Source organism: Homalodisca vitripennis, unplaced genomic scaffold (assembly GCF_021130785.1).
Source record: "Homalodisca vitripennis isolate AUS2020 unplaced genomic scaffold, UT_GWSS_2.1 ScUCBcl_872;HRSCAF=3758, whole genome shotgun sequence".
In the NCBI taxonomy this organism is placed as follows: domain Eukaryota; kingdom Metazoa; phylum Arthropoda; class Insecta; order Hemiptera; family Cicadellidae; genus Homalodisca; species Homalodisca vitripennis.
The window spans coordinates 90,305-109,754 of NW_025777001.1; the positions used below are offsets into that span (position 1 = coordinate 90,305).

Here is a 19,450-nt window from a genome sequence, read left to right on the forward strand (position 1 = left end):
GAGACAATGTGTAAGAATTAGAAATAACTTCAATGACTTTGGTATAATAAAAAGTGGAGTACCCCAAGAGTCAGTATTAGGTACAATATTGTTTATAGTATATATCAATGATCTCTGTAATTCAAATTTATATGGTAAAATAACATCATTTGCTGACGACACAGCATTAACTTACATAAAAGATGACTAGAATGATATAGAAGAAGCACTGAGTATAGATTTAAAAGCCATTCAATGGTGGTTCTCAAAGAACAATATGTTACTAAGTTCGGAAAAAAACAATGTACTTAAATTTTAGCCTGAAAAAGATCCACAAAATTTTACCAATCAAATTTTATACAATTGTGTGAGTTGTTTGTGTACAAACAGAGTGTCCTGAGTGTGCAATTGAGTCTCAGGCTGACAATTTGAAATACCTGGGAATCTTGCTGGATAGGTAAATAAACTGGAAAAAACACATAGACATGGTAAATAAAAAGCTTAATGGTGTTTTAAGAACCTTTTATTTTCTACAAAATATGTATACAGAGGAAGTTATAAGAATGTTATATTTTTCATTAGTAAAGAGTAGATTAGAATACGGAATATTTTGCTGGGGTGGAACCTATGAAACGAATTTAAAGCCTCTTCTAATGCAACAAAAGAAATTCATTCGATTAGTTAAAAGAAAATGTGGATACGAGCCATCTCATCCATTATTTATAAGTTTAAAAATTTTTCCATTACATATTTGTTTGTGTATAAGGTTTTAAAAATATTTTATGTCACTAGTGGTAATTTGCCTGTATTAATTAATATCTACAAAAATAAATTAAGGCACAAAGACAAAGTAGCAGTTCCAAAACCTAATTTAACTATTTTTAGAAAAAGCTATTGTTTTTAGGACCTAACATATTTAATACAATACCAAAAGATATAAATAATTAAAAAATATACATAATTTTCAAAACTATTGAAATTATGGCTATTAAGTAACCAGAATATAAATTGTTTTCTGCATACCATTAATTAAAACGTTTTATTCGGATCAGAGTTGCACATAAGTATACATTTAGAAGTAACATAGATATTTGATAAACAGGAGTTTTTCTAATCAAAATTAATTGTCAACATTCTATCTGAGCTGTCATGAATTTAATTTATTATGAAGGAATCTTTGCACAGGCTTTGCCTTTAGAGGCCCTATATATTCATAAAAGTATGTTTTATTAAAATATTTGGTAGTATAATCATATAACTGAAGTATTTCCTGTTTTACTTTTAGATTATTTATGTAAGAGTCATCATGCAAGTGGTATATTTAAATGTGTGTTAAGTACTAAATATTGTTAAATTGATACTTAAGTTATTAGTTTACAATTCTTGTAACTTGTTTAAAAATATGTACGTAACACTTTTATGAATAAATATATTCTTATTCTTATTTTATGGCATTGTGTTCATTGATTTTAGTTACAGCTACTCAAGACAGATCTTAAATCATTTCTTACCTTTGTGAATTAATGTGTGTGTTTAGACTCACCCTCTTAGTGAAGGATTATATCAATTAGGTAGACTCAAATGGTTTCTCAAAGAGTGCTAGTAAATTCAGTTGCACACAAAACTTGACATGTTTTCTAACCTATGTGAGTTAACATATGGCTCCTTAAACACGAACTTAAGGTACAGTTAAAACTGCACAGCTACCACTTAAATGGTTACTAACCTGTGAGTTGACATGTGTCTTAACTGACATTATTTCGACTTAAAGTTGCACCGGGAATACTTAAATGGTTTCTCACCTATGAGTTAACGTATGCACTTTTAATTCTGATTCAGTACACTTAAAGTTGCACAGAAACGATTCAAATAGTTTTTCAACTGTGTGAGTTAACAAATGTCTTCTTAAGCCTGAACTTGAAGTATACTTAAAGCTGCACAGGCACAGTCCTTAACAAGAGTATTTAGATGCACCTTATGAGCACATTAACAGATGCATTGAATATTAACTCACATAATGAGTTAACATATGACTTTTTAGACACATCCTCCGAGTGCATGAATAGATGCATAAGGAACACTTAAATGGTTTCTCCCCTGTGTGAGTTAACATATGCCTCTGTACATTACTTTTCACAATACTTCCATAATCACACAAGGAACACTTAAATAGTTTCTAACCTGTATGCGTTAACATATGGCTTCTTAGATGCTCCTTTTGAGTACATGAATAGGTGCACAGGGAACACTTAAACGGTTTCTCGCCTGTATGAGTTAACATATGTCTTCTTAGATTCCCCTTCTGAGTGCATGAAAACGTGCAAAGGAAACACTTAAATGGTTTCTCACCTGTATGAGTTAACATATGTCTTTTTAGATAATCCTTCTGAGTACATGAATAGGTGCACAGGGAACACTTAAACGGTCTCTCGCCTGTATGAGTTAATATATGTATTCTTAGATGCCCCTTGCGAGTGCATGAATACGTGCAAAGGAAACACTTAAATGGTTTCTCACCTGTGTGATTTAGCATATGTTTTTTTAGGTGTGCCCTTGCAGTGCTAGAAAATATGCACAAGGGACACTTAAACGGTTTCTCTCCTATGTGAGTTAACATATGCGACTGTACATTACTTTTCACAATACTTCCATAGTCGCAAGGGGAACACTTAATTGGTTTTTCTTCTGTGTGAGTAAATACATGATTTTCTAACTGCCGTTTTGTAACACTTGCATAGCTGCATTGGGAACACTTATATGGTTTTCCACTTGCGTGAGTTAACATATGTGTTTGTAAATTCCATTTTCTTATACTTGCATAGTTGCACAGGGAACAATTTAATTTTTTCTCCCCTGTGTGCGTTTTTAACATATGCCTTTTTAATTGCACACTTTTCATGCTTGTATAGCTGCACAAGGAACATTTAAAAGAGTTGTCATCCATGTTGTAAATTCAGCACATTTTTGGGTGGCTATCAATTATGGTGCATCTATCCTGAAAACAAAACAATATTACACGTATGAGAATTAGTAATTTCAATGAAATCCTTTTATACATTAATATTATTGGTAGGCTTATACATGAATGTATGCGGAGGACCGTTCAAGATGGAGGAGCTTTGTTGATGTGGCTAAATATCACCTCCGATATAAATGGCCCTGGGAGTAAGAGTAAGAGTAAGTAAGTTATACATGAATATTGGTAGTCTGTTAACCGGTAAAAAAAGATTTGTGGCAATGTATTCACTTTATATCACTATCAGTTATCAACAGTCAAGCACTATTACTATTTGAAGTGTGTGTGTATACACTTTGTGTATGAGTACCTAGTGCGTACTATACTTCGCAGACCTTTAAGTTGTTTAAAATCTAATAAACAGATCTTTAGTATTATTGGTTAATGAATAAAGTACTATTAAACGAGACTTGTAAGAATTAACTTATAAAAGTACTGCATGAGGTACAGAGGTGACTAGTTTATGTAAAAGTGATCGTTCATAGTCTACAATTTGGGTAGCAATCAAATCAAATATAAGAGGTTGTTTTTTAAATTGTACATACAAGATCCATAAGTAAAATAGTAGCAACGATTACGGCATAAATTACATGTTGGTTTATCTAAACTGAGAAAAGTTAGGATTGATTATACGTATTAAAAACTATAATCAACTAATATCACTAACGAGATTAGATATTTGTGAAAACATGTCCACATGGCCACAAGTCCTTTTTGTAGTGTATTTTTATTTCCTGTTCTATCTACAATACACAAAAAGGTACAGGAAAGAAGAATTTTATAAGGATAAAAGCACTATGGTTAATCAATGAGTATTGAGTTCTGCCCTCAGCACGCCACCCCCAAACAATAAACAATGCCACGCAAAAACAAGAATTAAGTGAAGACAAAATAAGTGTCGCCTATATAAATCTAAAATACTATTTTGTTCTTTGAAAAGAAAACAAGAAACATGAATTTGTACTGTCTTAAACACAAACCGTATCATTACCAAAGTCATGGGCTTATGAGTATTTTTTTTATTTTACTTACAATACCAATTATATATAGTTGAATAAACAATATAATCATAAATTAAATTAAATAAACAAACAAAATTGGCCTATTAAAATACATGAACTTTGTCCTATAAACAACACATTTATAAAATACAACAGTGCAATATTATATTGAAATACTAATACTGAAATATAAATTACAATGACAAAAACTATATAATAGTTATTGAAAATTAGGCAAACACCTAATTCAAACCTTAAAAATGTAATGTGCTAATATCACAGGCCGAAAATTCGTCAATAGAGTAAACATTATTTTTCTTCAATTATCTATAACTTTTCTTAACTGTTTTAAGTGCACATCCCATGCATTCTTAGGCAATTTATTAAATAATTCAATCTTCATACATACTCGTTCTGGCTTTTCTAATCTTACTAATACTAAGTCTAGAAGATGGTTTTAGCTATTAAAATAATCATGGGTTTGTTTTCTTCTACGTAGGTTATTTAAAGATCCCTTACCATCGATCAAGCAGATATATATATATATACAGATTTAGAAGAATCATTATTTTAACATCTTTGAACATTGGTAAACATTACTCCCTTAATTAATTTATTTACTTAGACTAACCATGTAATTCTGTCACTGAACATTATACTTAAATAGGTACGGTATATACTCGTATTCGATCCACTTTTCTGCACATCTACAAATTATCAAGTTCCACAAGTAAATATCTTAAAGGCATCGGAAAAGTAAGCAGATCAGAATAGACATTTAGATTCAGGGATAAACAAAACAAATTCACAATATTTGTTCATAAGGAACTCCGAAACACCAACGAAACCAGGTTCAAATGATCCCAAAAATTTCCTGACAGTGGTATGTTGTTGCGAGTGCTACTATAAGTTTCAATTTGGCGCTTCCACGAGAGAACACGGTAGTCAGCTGGGTCAATCAACTGGTCATGAATGGGAACCTACTGCTGTCTCGATTACTCCAGCACAGATTCTGCACTGGTAGGCAAGTAAGAAGAGCATATTTTTAGCGTGAAGTCATGTACAACTATAGTTAGGGGTTGGGTGGGTAAAAGGGATAGACTTTTTAAATTATATTTTAGTTCAGGGTATCAGAGAGTATAAATAAAACAAGTTTCAACAAAATTTGAAATGTTCAAAGTAAAAACTCTTTTTATTTGTTGATTTGATATAGAAAGAACCAAATGTAACAAATAAAACAATGTAACATTTAGCTACTTTTTGTTATTTTGGAGGATATTTTGGAGAGATTACATTGGTTTAGATCAGTTACAATGGTAAGAGGTAACTGGAACTTAATATTTCAACACGTTAATTTCTAATAGGTTTTTGACAAACAAGAGTATTTTCCGTCTCTAGCGGCCATTACTCAAATAATTTAATTTTGTTTAGATTAATTTGGAACAATAATGTCAAATTGAATTACGTTAAGGCTTTAAAAATTGTATTATATTTCCATATGTAAAAGAAATATATGCACTTTAGGTTATAGAATATATCACAACTTTATCTATACTAAGTTTGAGGGGTGTAGTACTTTTACTTATCCCTTTACATGGTACACATGTCTGACAGCATTAAATCGTTCTAATCAAAAGTTTGGTCATTCAAGTGTTGATTCGATTGTGTTGGTAGCCGGTTATTATACTTCAGCCCAATAATGTTGAACCAAATTGAGTGTTAGGCTTTTAACATTGTATTATAGTGAACTATATTTTTAACGTAAAAGAAATATAGGTATTTAAGTGGGTAGGGTACGATAAGCAGACCCGGTATTTTATATCGAAGAATGTAATCATCGATACCTAATATTCACATCTCAAATCCTAGACTATCAATCGATATAAAAGTATCTATAGCCCCCAATAACAAACTTATGTTTTAAATTAAAATGTGAATTTGATATTAAAAATGATAAAACAAATTATTGTGACCAAAATTAGGAAATCATAAGACGACCATATTTGCTCCTCTCACAGTCACATATGTTTCTTTCCCACAAATTTCACATAATAGGTTTTTCGGTACGAGTCCAACGTGTCGAAGCCACGTAAAACATGTCCTATCATCTTTCAAAGCAATGTTGTGTAGTTTTCTTAAGGGGACCCGGCCAAACGGTTTTCTCCATATAACTCAATAGTAACATAAGGAACATTTTTTCAGTCATCTTTAAAGTTACATTGTTATAATTTTTACCATAGTTTCTATGCTTACTTACACACCTTTTAACATGGGCTTTTTTATTAATTTCAATTTGAAGTGGAATTATAAATTTTTTTGTATATTTTCAAATAAAATTCCATTTTTTTACATTTAAGCTATAACAACTAAAAATATATTGGTCATATTGAAAATTCGCTGTGTCTAAATGTGTATTGGGACCTAATAAACAAGTTCTGAAAGTTTCATAAGGATATCTCAAGTAGATCCTGAGAAAATGTTCCTTATATGTAAAAAAATGCAAGTTTCGGTAAATCTGAAAAAACTATAATAAACTTACATTTGTGATGTTAAGACTTACTTCTAAAACATTCCAGCTTCATATTGCTGCTTATCTTCATACTGGTCTTCTAATTTCTTAGTCTGCAACCTCTTCATCCTCCTAGCTTTCCTTTCATAGTCGGTTATAGCTTTATCAGCCGCACAAACTCTCGCCGCATCCAAGGCCTTCATCGTTGAGATCATATGACAACCAGGTCTTATCTTCATACAGTCCAAAACTTGACACTTTGTTACTAGTCCTAGGTTGAATGAGGCTATGGCATCATAAACCCCAAGTTCCAATGTGTCAATACCTACAAAACTTTTTTTTGGAATACGGCTCCAGATCACGTTGTTTAGGCTCTCGTTTACGTTCTGCGTATTTCCGTGAGTACACTTTTTTAACAAATTCTCATCTGAGAGATCTCTAAAAATTGGTTTAATTTCTGTCATAATTGCAGATGGTAAGCTATTTGTATGATCATATTTTTCATTTGTAATGAGGGATCTATTATATTTGCACCAGGTTGTCTCTTCTTTTGGACATAGCCCATGCTGAGGCGTCTCATTAGTTGATAGTTTATGGAAAAAAATTGCCCATATGGCTTTCTTCATCTCTGTGACAGATGATACATTCTTTCTAATGGCCTGGCCATAATAGGATTGTAACACATCAATAACTGAGTCTGTTAGTCTATTTTTAACCACCAATTGGTTTTCCGTCTGATAATTTTTGTTTGCCCAGTTTACTTTTCAGTTTTCGCAGTCTGGACCTTATCCGCTTTTGAATGTGGCCTACACATTCAAGTTTGGTAATCTCTATACCATTGTATGGGTCTAATCTAACCACTGAACCAAAAGCTGCACTATCTCCATCGCCAAGAAATTTAGGGGGACGCTGCTTTAGCACCCCCTGGAACAAGCACCCCCTCGGGCTCTGACGTCACGGCAGGGGGGTGCTAATTCAGCGCACGGACACGGACCAGGCACTGAATTAGCACCCCCCGACTACAAGGGGGTGCTAAATCAGCGCATGAACATGGTCGATGCCCTGAATTAACACCCCCCTGTTCCAAGGGGGTGCTTATTCAGCGCATGGACATGGCTCAGTCACTGAATTAGCACCCCCTAGCATTCAACCAGCAAAAAGGTATTTATATTTTACATATTCAATTTAATCATAAATATAACAGTTGTTATCTGGATTGTTGTGACGCTGCCACTTATAAGCTACTATCTACGATTGTTTTGCAATTTCCGATACACGATTAAATACTACAATAATCAAATATGGCTACTTTCTCTTCAAAATTACCATAGACTTAATATTACATAATAATGCTCCGACTAACAAGGCTAATAGACCTTAACACTCCTCCCTCTCACACGCATTGTCATATTTGTGTAATAATTTTCACTCATGACTTTGCTTTCTTAATTTTTTCGAAATATCACCTATTAAAATAATTAATTAAATCATATCCTTCATTTATTCTATTTCAGTTTATTCTTTCAGTTAATACGTTTGTAAATTTAATTAACGCACTGCTAAATATATATAAAAAAACATAAAATTCTCTACGCACAGATCATTAAAGCCCATGTAGGCTCTTTTCCCTTTACGTTTTTTAATTACGAGTATACAGTAATTAGAGACAAACTAAAACTAATGATAAATGCTGCTCTTGTTTTAATTTTAATTAGCTGTCTTAATTTAGATGTATGGATTCATTCTTTTGAGATATAAGATTTGTATTATTGTATATTAAGTTCTTTCATATCAACTATAAGAATACTATAAAAATACCATCATTTGTTTTCCTCTCGAATATAAGATATTTACTGCTGTGTCTACAGTTTTTGTGAAAGTAAAAGGTATTTTTGAGTAGATTTTTGTAATATTACGGAAGGTAAAATGTAATTATGGTTTTTATACACAATTAGTCTAGTATCTATGCTGTGTCATTTTTATTGTACAGGTATTGAGTACTGGGCGTCCATACCAATGGAAGATCTACTTATAGTCTAGATAAGGGTATTTACTGAGCATTAACAGTTCAAGCTTAATCCAATCGTGAAAACTCAATGAAACATGTTTCTAGATATAATTAAAACTATGTTATTTATATACGAATCCATAATTAAACTATTTATTTCATTTAATAGCTTCACGGAAATGGAGTGTTCTTTTTTTAGTTTAATTAACTCAAATAAAAAAAACTAATATAATTTTTTAAACAATTTAGGCTTGTATTTTAGGCAAAATAGTTCACTGTTACACAGTATAGAGTTTTTCTTTGTGGCATTTTTTTCATATTTAATTTTATTACATTTAATTAAATTAGGTTTTATGGAATGAAACAGATGAAGCATGAAAAGCATGGAAGCATGAAAATTCATGGACAAAAATCATGGAATGTCGCATTTAAATTAAAATTGAAATATTTTCCAATGACCATAATTTATTTTATCAGTAGTATGCCATTTTTTTAAAGACATAAAGGAGATGTCTATGACGTACCAGTTATTCTACAAAAGTTCCGTACGAATGGGCGGGTATCAGCTAGTAAACATATACAAACTTGAAACTCCTTATTTTTGCCTTCACATCGTTGCTCGTTATATATCGGCCGTCTACCAAATATGAAATATACAGAGTGAAATTAACCAGCAAATATCGATTGTAGGACTGTAGGTGCACACATAATTTTGACGAAGCTGACGACACCCGTCCGTGCACTACCGACCCTACTGTCCAAAACTGATCTGGCCGGATCAAGTGGTCGAGTAATAATATCGATGTTATTCTCAGTTGTTATTCCTATATTAATACAGAACTTATTATGTATAGTGAATTTGTTTGATGAAATTTCGTAAAAAATATAAGAAGAAATCAAACAATGTTCGAGTGTACAGGCCCAAGGTGTGGCATATTATACTCTCTAGGTAACGGATACTTTTACACGAGTAAAGAGAAAAGATAAACTAGAACACGGTAATGATGTATGGACAAAAACTGAAAATCATCGCCTGTTTGTATGCAGTTAAAGAATCTTTAACTATTGTGTTTTACATTAGTCACATGTGCACTTCTAACCCCATGTATCTGGGAGTGTCAAACTTAAGGATGAACATTCTTACAATATTGTATAAAGAAGAGTGAAATCTCAGTGAAGTCTTTAATAAAGCGTCTATAAAAAGGTAAAATTTAAAATTACACTTCAGCTTAGCTGTACTTTTATTTTAAGGCTATTTATATCGGAAAGTGTAATGAACGTTGTTACACTCTAATTTTCAATTCGTTGCAATATTTATAGCTGATTTGTAAACTAGGTAGTCAACAGATGTATAGAAGCATAAATATTACTTCAGTAATAATAAAAAAATACTATACAAATATACATAATATTTCATTTTGTATACAGTAAACTTTTATGTTTTTTAATGTTTTATTTTTCGGGTAGAACAAAATCTTCAAACCTCGGTTAGAACACACTTAACAACTGCAACAAATAGCAATCTTTACTGGTACATTTAAGCATCTACGTTTGCCACCGTAAACAATAGCATATCTACAAACTCCGTATAAATTTACAAGCCAGAAGTAGGTCTGAGGTCTTCCATTTAAAAACAAAATATTAAATAGAAATATAATAACTATAAAGACATTTTTAATTTTAGGTCTAGGTAATCAACATGTATTAGATTGTTTTTTCTGACGTCTTAATCAAAATAAACTTATATTCACAAATAATTAAGGACATTATGACCACAGTTCAGCAATGTAATGTTAAAATCACCTGATTAGAGCAGCTAAAATCAAAACAGCTGATTGTTCCAGCCCACATTCAGTGCTGTCATATAATAAAGGCGGATATTGTTTGGTAATTGGTTTTAAAAAACTGTAATTGGTTTTAAAAAACAAACTATCTCCCTTATTTCACAACCAATTTTTAAAACTTGGTATCGTTGGATTTTTAATTAAATCGTGTAATAATTGAGATCTTTTTACCATATATCGCTTAAAGATTTTTTAGAAATCACTATTTTAAAAATAAAGCTTGTAACAAATTTAAATTTTTGATTTAATTATTCCTTAAGGTTATAAAGGTATATACAAAATTTTAACCTAAAAATCCATCAAATATAAATAGTAAAGTAAAAAAGACAAAAACAAAGCAAAATTGTGGCTATTTGAGTAATTATTGAGTTTTAGAGAGGTGAATATGAATGTTTTTGCCTATGGTCCATGAATAATGTCTGAAAATATTGGTAGAGGTTGTGGAACACTCTGTATATTAATTTTATATTCAGAGTGTCCTGTAATTCTTAGGACTATATACCGCAACTGCTCAGGTCATGGAAAACGCATTTTAGAATATGGAAATAGATCTTTGGTGCTTTGTTTCCTATCCGTCAGTCTGTATGTGTTTTTTTTAGACAAATTCGCTTTAATATCTTAAAAAGAATAAACAAATCCTAACTAATTTGGATCAAATATTTTGGGAATAAGGCCAGTTATAAAAAATATTCATTAATACTTTCGAAATGGCGGCCATTAAATCTGATTAACTTTCAATGCCTTAAAATCCAGCAGGTATACAAGAATAAATCTGTTCGTTGATTTTATCACAAATCTAATTACTTAAATACTATTTCAAACTAATAATAAGTAACTCATTAAGAGCATATTTACTGTAAAAAAACACGGTTCGTGAAAATAAATTAACATCAGCTTTAGATTATCTTGTCCCTATTTTTTTTTATTTTTGTCATTTATTATGCAAAAAATTTGAAATACATGTTTCAGGCCTATCTAAGGATAGAATAGAATCATATATTTGATGTTTAATGAATTTATTTAAATATCTGTTGTTTTAGGACATATTTATTTACGAAAATTTAGTCAAGCGACAATCAGATGTATTTCCAATAAAAACCGCTTATCTTTGATTTTGTCATCTATAACAGCATTACTGTCTGAATATTACTGTACGATTTTTCTTGTTTATTATTCTTAATATATAACAAATAACCTAGTCACTTTATTTAGTTTTTTTAACATATATTGTGAATAAATTTAAGCTTTATGATAAATACAACAGTTTATTATTGTTAATTAAGACGTTTGTTTTTGTCCTTCATTGTTCATAAAGGCGTTCATCTATATATATAAAAATGAATGTTTGTATGTTTGTCCTTTATGGAATCGTGAACTATTGGACCGATCATGATGAAAATTTGTACGTATATGTATTTTTCCACGGAGAAGGTTTATAAGCTATGCCCATCCCTTTCCCGATTCAGGATTCCGCCCCACTGGTTACAGAAATACCCATAAGAAATGCATTGCAGCAAACATATGTTAACGTCTTTTCAAATTTTTAATCAGCTGTTCTTTGTAAACATATATTACACTTATAGTTTTAAAGCATAGAGTAAGCTTAAGAGAAACGACAAATTTTGTTTAAACTGTTTCTGCAATCACTGTTAAACATAGACTTTACTATCCAGATAATACAATTCAAATTTGACGTAAAAATTCACCTTTAACTGCAATATTTATTTAATATAAACCATGCTCATGCTTGATCAGAAGAGCAATGCAGATATCATAATTACTATCTTACGTTGGCTACAAATATAAAGAATGTTATAAAATCAACCTTAGTTGTTTTTTTTGACAGAAGTATGGTTCTCAAAACTCCGTGTGTACATATTCTCTCGATCGAGACAACAAAGCAAGCTCAATCGTGGCATCGGAGATATAACTAATTTAATCTAAAATTTATTATAGTAAAAAAAAAATTTACTAAGTAATATAAGGACTTCGGTTCTTAAGATTTGCGTGCGAAGCCGTGGGTAACAGCTAGATAGAGGCAGGAATATGGTACATACCTTCATAATACGCCCAAGAGGCTCACGATGGAACGACTATCAATTATCTCAGCAATGTTTAGAATGTGATAGAAAAAGAATAAGTGAATATAGTGTACTGTTTTCAACGGGAAATTGCGTGCGAAGCCGCGGGCAACTTTTGCAAATAATTATTGAAATGCGCAGCAAAGCGCGCCGGGCCCGCTAGTTGTTGATAAATTTGCAATATCTCTAGTAGTTTTTAATTTATTAGAAAAAAAGTTGCTTGGCAACAGATATTAATGTATTTCCTGTACTTTAAATGAAGGGACTAAGATGTGAGCACAATTGGCATAAGATATTCTGGAGCTGCCGTTTACTCGATTTTTGTATCGTGACCTACTCGCTGAGAACCTCAATTGCGACAGTGGTTTGTTACAGTAAATCTGTGCATATGATATTTTATATATTTGGTCATTAGATTTGTGATAGAACTCTCTCAAATTCATTTTCTTGCAATATTTAGAATAATTGCAGATTTTAAGAAGTTAAAAGGTAAAATATTTTAATAGCAACTATTTTGAAAGTATTGAAGATAACATCATAATATATTTTTAGCCGCCATAAAATTTTGACCAAGACTTGGTAGGATTAAATTTATTAGGTTTTCTTTTTAGATTTTAAAAGATATTCCATTTTTAACAACAACAAAAAACGCACACTAACCGTCAGAGGGGAAATTAAGCAATGTAGATCCATAATACTCAGTATATAAATGTATGTTTTGACCTAAGCAATAACGCTTTTGAAAATATGGTAGTATATTTATTGCTACGTGTTTTAACATTGTTTTCAACGTTTTTTTAATTATAGTTGAACTCACTGATATGGATATAACTGAATGATATTGATTCTTGTAGACATAAAATAATATTTAAATTGTTTGTCAAGTGTGTTTGAATTATACTATTCAGTTTAAATAGTATAATTCAGTTTATAATGGGTCCTTAAAAATAATTGGCTCTTAGCCGTCGCAAAATTACAATTTCACGGTTCAAAATTTTCCCGCTTTTGATTGGTATTCGAAAAAATTAAAATAAATAAATAATTGTTTTTAAAGTGGTTAATAGGTTGATATAATCTCTGACTATGTATATTTATTACGCATGCCGGATTTACGCAATATCAGTTCCTCTGCATTGTTCGTACCATGATTTCAAATTAATTTTACTTTAAAATTAACCTGTATTTGAATGCCTAGAATCTAGTTTTTTACTTAAGTATACTTGATGCATAGTATTTTTACAATTGGTAATGAACTGTTTGTTTTTGAAATATTAAGTAAACCACAGCAATGCAGTAAATATACTCATTGCAATATATTTAAATTATTATATATATATAAAATTATATATATAATATATATGATATATATAAATATATATATATATAAAAATTATACATATAATATATATATATATATATATAATTTTATTTAAAAATAAATCGCAATGTGGTTAAACGTTTATTATTCTATTCCGTTGGGGTAATTATTCATCTCATCAATACGGCGCTGATTTAGCAGCCCCCAGATTCAAAGGGGGTGCTAAATCAGCACATGGGCACGGTCAAGGCGCTGAATTAGGACCCCCCTATTCGAAGGGGGTGCTAAATCAGCACATGAACACGGTCAAGGCGCTGAATTAGGACCCCCGTATTCGAAGGGGGTGCTTATTCAGGGCCTGGACACGGCCACTGTGCTGATTTAGCACCCCCTTTCGTGACGTCAAAATGACGTCAGTAGCGAGGGGGTGCTATGTCCAGGGGGTGCTAATTCAGGCGCACCAAATTTAGTGTATTGTATATTGTATTTTTCTTTGGAGCGGCCAAAAAGAGTTTGTACTCCTGCGACTTCCATTCCCCCACTGCTTCCACTGTAGTTAGCCTTACAGTTGACGTTGTGGCTGTTTTTATCTAAGCACAAGCAATGTTTTGACAAAATCGCAACGTCTAACACCTTACCCGTGTCAACAGAAGTGCAAGTGACAACGCCATTGAGTGACTGATGACCTCTCTTCTGCCACGTTCCATCAAATGCTGCGGTCAAATCGCGATTTTCATTTTCCAATTCTGCACTGTTTTCCTCTACAGCTTCTGCTACGGCTAACTTCATGCTTTTTTCAGCTATTTCTTTCACTGCAGTTTTTAGTATTTTTATAGTTTTACTATTTTTTACTGAAGGATTGGGTAAGTTCATGACCCCACATAGCATACGCGCAGATGCAGGCCCTTTACCAATAGAGCGTAGGCCATAGGCTAACCTCAAGTTTATTTCAAATGCCTGCTCTTGTTCCCCAGCAAAATCAACAGTACACTTATTTGAATTATAAAAAAAAAGCTTCGTACTCACATCTGTTACACATAAGTGACATTTTAGAAGCGAGGCCAAATTGTCTACCAACTTTCCGTATACTAATAGATCCTTGAGTACAATGTTTACACAATGTATTTTCCAATAATGCTGAAGATAGCAATGATAGATCTACTACTTCATTTCCATAATCAGAACTGTCTTCAAATATAGTAAAATCAGAGTCTGACAGTTTCTTTTTTGATGCACTAATCTTAGGACTAGGCCTAGAACTACAACTTGGGGTTTCACTTACTTTTTGCTTTTTACCATTCTGAACATCATTACTGTCACTAGCTGAATCAACTGCCTTTCGTTTACCAACAGGCCCTCTCTTTTTAAATACTTTATTAGAAAACCTCGGCATTTTCAATACAAACACTATTTACTAATCACAATTTCACTTCACGAAACTCAAGCAAACATAACCAACAACACTAAACAGTAACATAAACAAAACACAAGTCACAATAAAATGCATTTAGCAGAATGCAGCATCTGTAAAAGCTGCCACAGCCATTACAATAATAAGCTTCAGATCACAATAGGTGTACTATAACAAAGACAATAAGTTTACAATAACAAACTTCAAGCAGTAGCCTGCGAGTCAAAGGAAAATATACTAAAAGTTGCTTGTCGAGAATTTTGGTACTTTGGGATTATACCGACCACACCCAGACATGAATCGTTATTTCACATTTCGTTTCTACTGATTACTAGATTAGCGTAGAACAATATTTCGTCAATATAAAACAGGAATTGTCTTATCGCAAACACCTCCCCATCCTCAGACAGAGGTCAAAGTCGAGCGTCTAGTAGATAACGTGATTGCAGAGTCTCGCCGCCCGTTCAGCTGGTGCATCGCTTTGTTGTACTTCCGTGTTTTACCTCTACATTTCTCCAAACACAAAAATTCAACAAAAACAAACATTTACCAAACTAAACTTTTTATTAAAAAAACACTCAAAACTTGTTTTTATTCTTGATCACATTCCGCCACCCAAAATGCGAGTGCCTCCGGCCATCAGCACGGGCTTCGACAGCACCTTCGGTGCTGCCCCGCGCTGATGTCGACGAAAGAAAAACATCCCTCGAGATAGTACCTATCAGTAAAATATCAAATTCTAGAGGGGCTAATCAGAAATATAAATTGAATTGTAATGGAAAGGCAATGATGTACCGTGCAAATCACGTGATGCCGCGCGGCCTGCCGTAATCAGGATTCTCGAGAAAGATAAGATAACAGCGACAACAATACCGATCACAATACCTGGAAATGCTTGTAAGTTTGTAATTTTGTAATTGAAGAGTTGTTTTTTTCGTTCTATCATGTTTGTTTCTATAAATTTCTATTTTTGTGTTCTTCATACTGGTGTGGTCGGTATAATCCCAAAGTACCAGAATTTTTTTAAAAAATTGTCATAAATAAACTAATAGAGGTTTCATATAACATGTATATATTTTTGAAATCAGAATTAACTAAAGATTAATAAAATAATATTATTAAAAAAACCGATTTTTTGATATTTTTTTGGACACTGTCCCCTATTGACTGCCATTCTTAATAATGAAATGTTACTTATTTAAAATTGAAATATTACCTTGTGTTTATTATTTGAAAGTGTTTTCCAGCTGATATATATATAATTTAAGTTAATTGTTCAAAATAATTAATTAGTATCGATTGATTATATCGATGGTTATGATAAGTAATGTCGGTTGCCAATTTCGATATAAAAAACCGGGTCCGCTTTCGTACCCTACCCATTTAAGTTAATATTATAGAAAATAATACTATACTAATTTTTATAACTATACAAAACAAACATTTATACAATTATAGACAATATGTTATGGTATTTTTTGCACATACTTATGACATCAGAACTACATACATTTATTAAAAAGTCGTAGTTCGTTCATTTTAACCCTTTCAGTGCCAGACATTATTTTGGAATGTTAGTGAATAATGCCAAAGGTATTTTTGCATGTGTATCCAAAAGTGCCATGCAAAAATTTTAGCAATTTGCATATGTTATTGGAAAAGGTCATAACTTTGTTATTTATTGGCAAATTTTTGAAACATTTATGTTTTACAAAAATATGTATATTATTATTGAATAGACTCAAAAACCTTTTATAAAACAAGAAAAATAATAAATAACAACAATAAAGTGTAAAAAATGTATTTTTCTCTTTCAATTTATGACACTGAAATAAGTACACAAAAAATTCTCAAGCTTAATAAAATCAAGCTCACTTAAAGGATACTTTATTTTAAACATATCCACTAATCTTTATTAAATTATCACCAAAAATACAAATATAGTATTTTTTGTCACTCACTTTCTTGAGGAACTCAAATATTGCCTATACCTTGATTATATAAATTATCCATTTCTTTTACTGACTTTACTACATTTATTATGAGTGATAACCATAATAATAACTACAGTATATAACCCTTTAGGATAGAAACAAAAGGAGTAGGCCTAACATGATTTTGGCTATTTATAAAAACTTGCAGAATGAAATAAATGTTACAACTTGTAATTTAGGTACTCTTCCTCCACTATGTATTTACTTACGAATATTTTCATTCAGTGGGGACCTTCAACGATTCATACTAACTTACTTCAGAAAGTACTTTTATTTTTAATGCAAACTGATATAAAATATGCATAAAAATATTACATTACACTTATGATAAATGTTCTTAAAAACGTCCGCTAACCTAGATGTTGGCACTGATAGGGTTAAACAATATTGAGGGAGAATTTAATAAGCAACTTACACTTCTTAGTCGATTATTATCGAAAGAATTTATATCACCCGATATCGATTTTATATTATAATTTTAGCCAATAAGAATTATGTTACATTAACGACAAAAAATATTACATTACGATTCTAAAGAAAATAAACATGACAACTACATTAACAAATACGCTGTGGCTATATGGCTACCTTCTGTAGATTAGACAGACGTGCAATGAGTGGTGACGTCAACCGTGACGTACGAAAGGGCAGTCATAACTGTCACCTTTACACCACTGCCTTAGAAATATAAAAAACACAATTTGTAGACTATTTTATTAATTGCAATATTATGCATTGGTAATGTAATTGACGGTAATGTAATAAAAGTGTACGCTTAAATAAATTAAAAAGAAGAAATATACAACTAAACATTAACCATGTAACAGAATCTACACTTCGTAGTTTAGATATAGTTTTGTTTCTCTCAATTTTACTGGAATGTTTTCAATTAATAGTCATTAAGAAAAATCATAATTAATTATAAATAATTTTTTTTCATATTAAATAATATGTCATTTAATAGCATAAAATAACTGGAACATTAGTTTTATTTACTAATAACACTCAAATGGTTATGATTTCATTGTATATTGTATGTAAGTGGTAATAGGGAAATTAGTCTCTCGTCTTGAGATATTTGAAAATAAATTCTTCCATTATTTACCGATTAAAAATAGTTTTATTATTAATCACTTATGTATTATCGGACTTTAGCAGGACTATAAGTTCTTATAGAAGGGATATTGGTACAGTTTAAAGTATATATCATATCTCGAATCACTTATTCTTAATTGAATATGGTCCGTATTTTCTTTATTACTGATAAAAATTTTCAACTGGTCAAAAGAACTAAACTTTCTATAACCCGCCATTTAATAACAATGCACAGTGCTAGAGCTACTTCAAAACCTTTGGCGTCACAGTCTGTGACGTCATAGTCTTTCCCGTTCTTTGAAACCAAGACCGGTGACCGGGCATATAGCCACTCCGTAACAAATAACAAAACCAACAAACTATTGCCTCTAGACCTAAGTGCTCTTCTCACAGTTTTTTTCCTCTTCTTTTAGGCTATGCCTTTTTATCCTTGCAGCCTCGTAGTTCACTTTTGTGGTTGCTTCACTCTTAGATTGAATTGTTGATTATGATGATCTACAATTAGATACAAACAAACATAAGTTAGTGTTACATAATGATTTTTGATTTAGCAATTTTTGTTAATCAGTGGTCAATAGGTTGACTTTTAACATACATATATCACTCAACATAATTCCTAGTGTTATTTTGTCTTTTTAGTGTTGAAAAAGATCAGGATATCTAAGATAAGAAGGGTTTTCAGAATGGAAAAGGTGGGTCACTTTTCTTTGCTAGGGGCCTATCAAGCTTTCCTATCCCAGAAATGGGAAGGTAGGCCGCAGATGAAGAATCCCGAATGGATACCACATTTATGTGTTAGTGCTGGGAGTGAGTTTGTGTGTAACTTTAAAATTACATTTTTCTTTTGATTTGTCTAAGGAAATTAGTTATATCGTTATATATTTCAATTTGGTTTGATTTATGAGCTTGGGTTAGATTGTGTTGGTATTTCTTTTTTTTAATGTTTTCTTTCAGATGCTTGTTTCTGAAAGTATAATAATGTGGGCATTCAAATATCAAATGTTCTAGCGTTTCGTCTTGATTTTAGTGTGCATTGTAAACACAAAGGTGTAAAGTATTGATTTTTAGAATGTAATATTTTGTTAACTCTAGCATGGCCTAGTCTTATTCTACAAATTGTAATTGTGTCTTGTCTGTTCAGAGTTATTTGTGAAAACCAGGGTTTTTGGGGGAATGTAAGGCTGTATTTTTTTT

The 19,450-nt window shown here is 31.5% G+C and overlaps 2 protein-coding genes across 5 annotated transcripts in view; both read right to left on the reverse strand.

Moving 5' to 3' along the window:
• The window catches only part of LOC124371050 (gastrula zinc finger protein XlCGF46.1-like), a 49,248-nt gene extending 30,288 nt beyond the window's left edge, over positions 1-18,960 (reverse strand). Inside the window, exon 1 of one of the 3 annotated variants that reach the window (XM_046829358.1) lies at positions 18,648-18,960. The gene's annotated coding sequence lies outside the window, so the exon portion shown is untranslated. Of the gene's footprint in view, positions 1-17,576; positions 17,641-18,630 lie in introns of those variants that run through there. The other 2 variants (XM_046829357.1, XM_046829360.1) reach the window with 2 other exon arrangements.
• Positions 469-18,754, reverse strand: LOC124371052 (zinc finger protein 513-like). Of its 2 annotated transcripts, XM_046829364.1 has the most exons (3): positions 18,623-18,754; positions 2,481-2,974; positions 469-2,144 (listed from the first exon to the last, which is right to left on the reverse strand). In XM_046829364.1, exons 2-3 carry the CDS (start codon positions 2,921-2,923, stop codon positions 1,985-1,987), a joined length of 603 nt encoding a protein of 200 aa, XP_046685320.1. In that variant the 5' UTR covers positions 2,924-2,974; positions 18,623-18,754; the 3' UTR covers positions 469-1,984. The 2 variants fall into 2 exon arrangements, with proteins under 2 accessions (XP_046685320.1, XP_046685319.1); XM_046829363.1 differs by having other exon boundaries at positions 2,009-2,974.
• Positions 18,961-19,450: the final 490 nt, after the last annotated feature.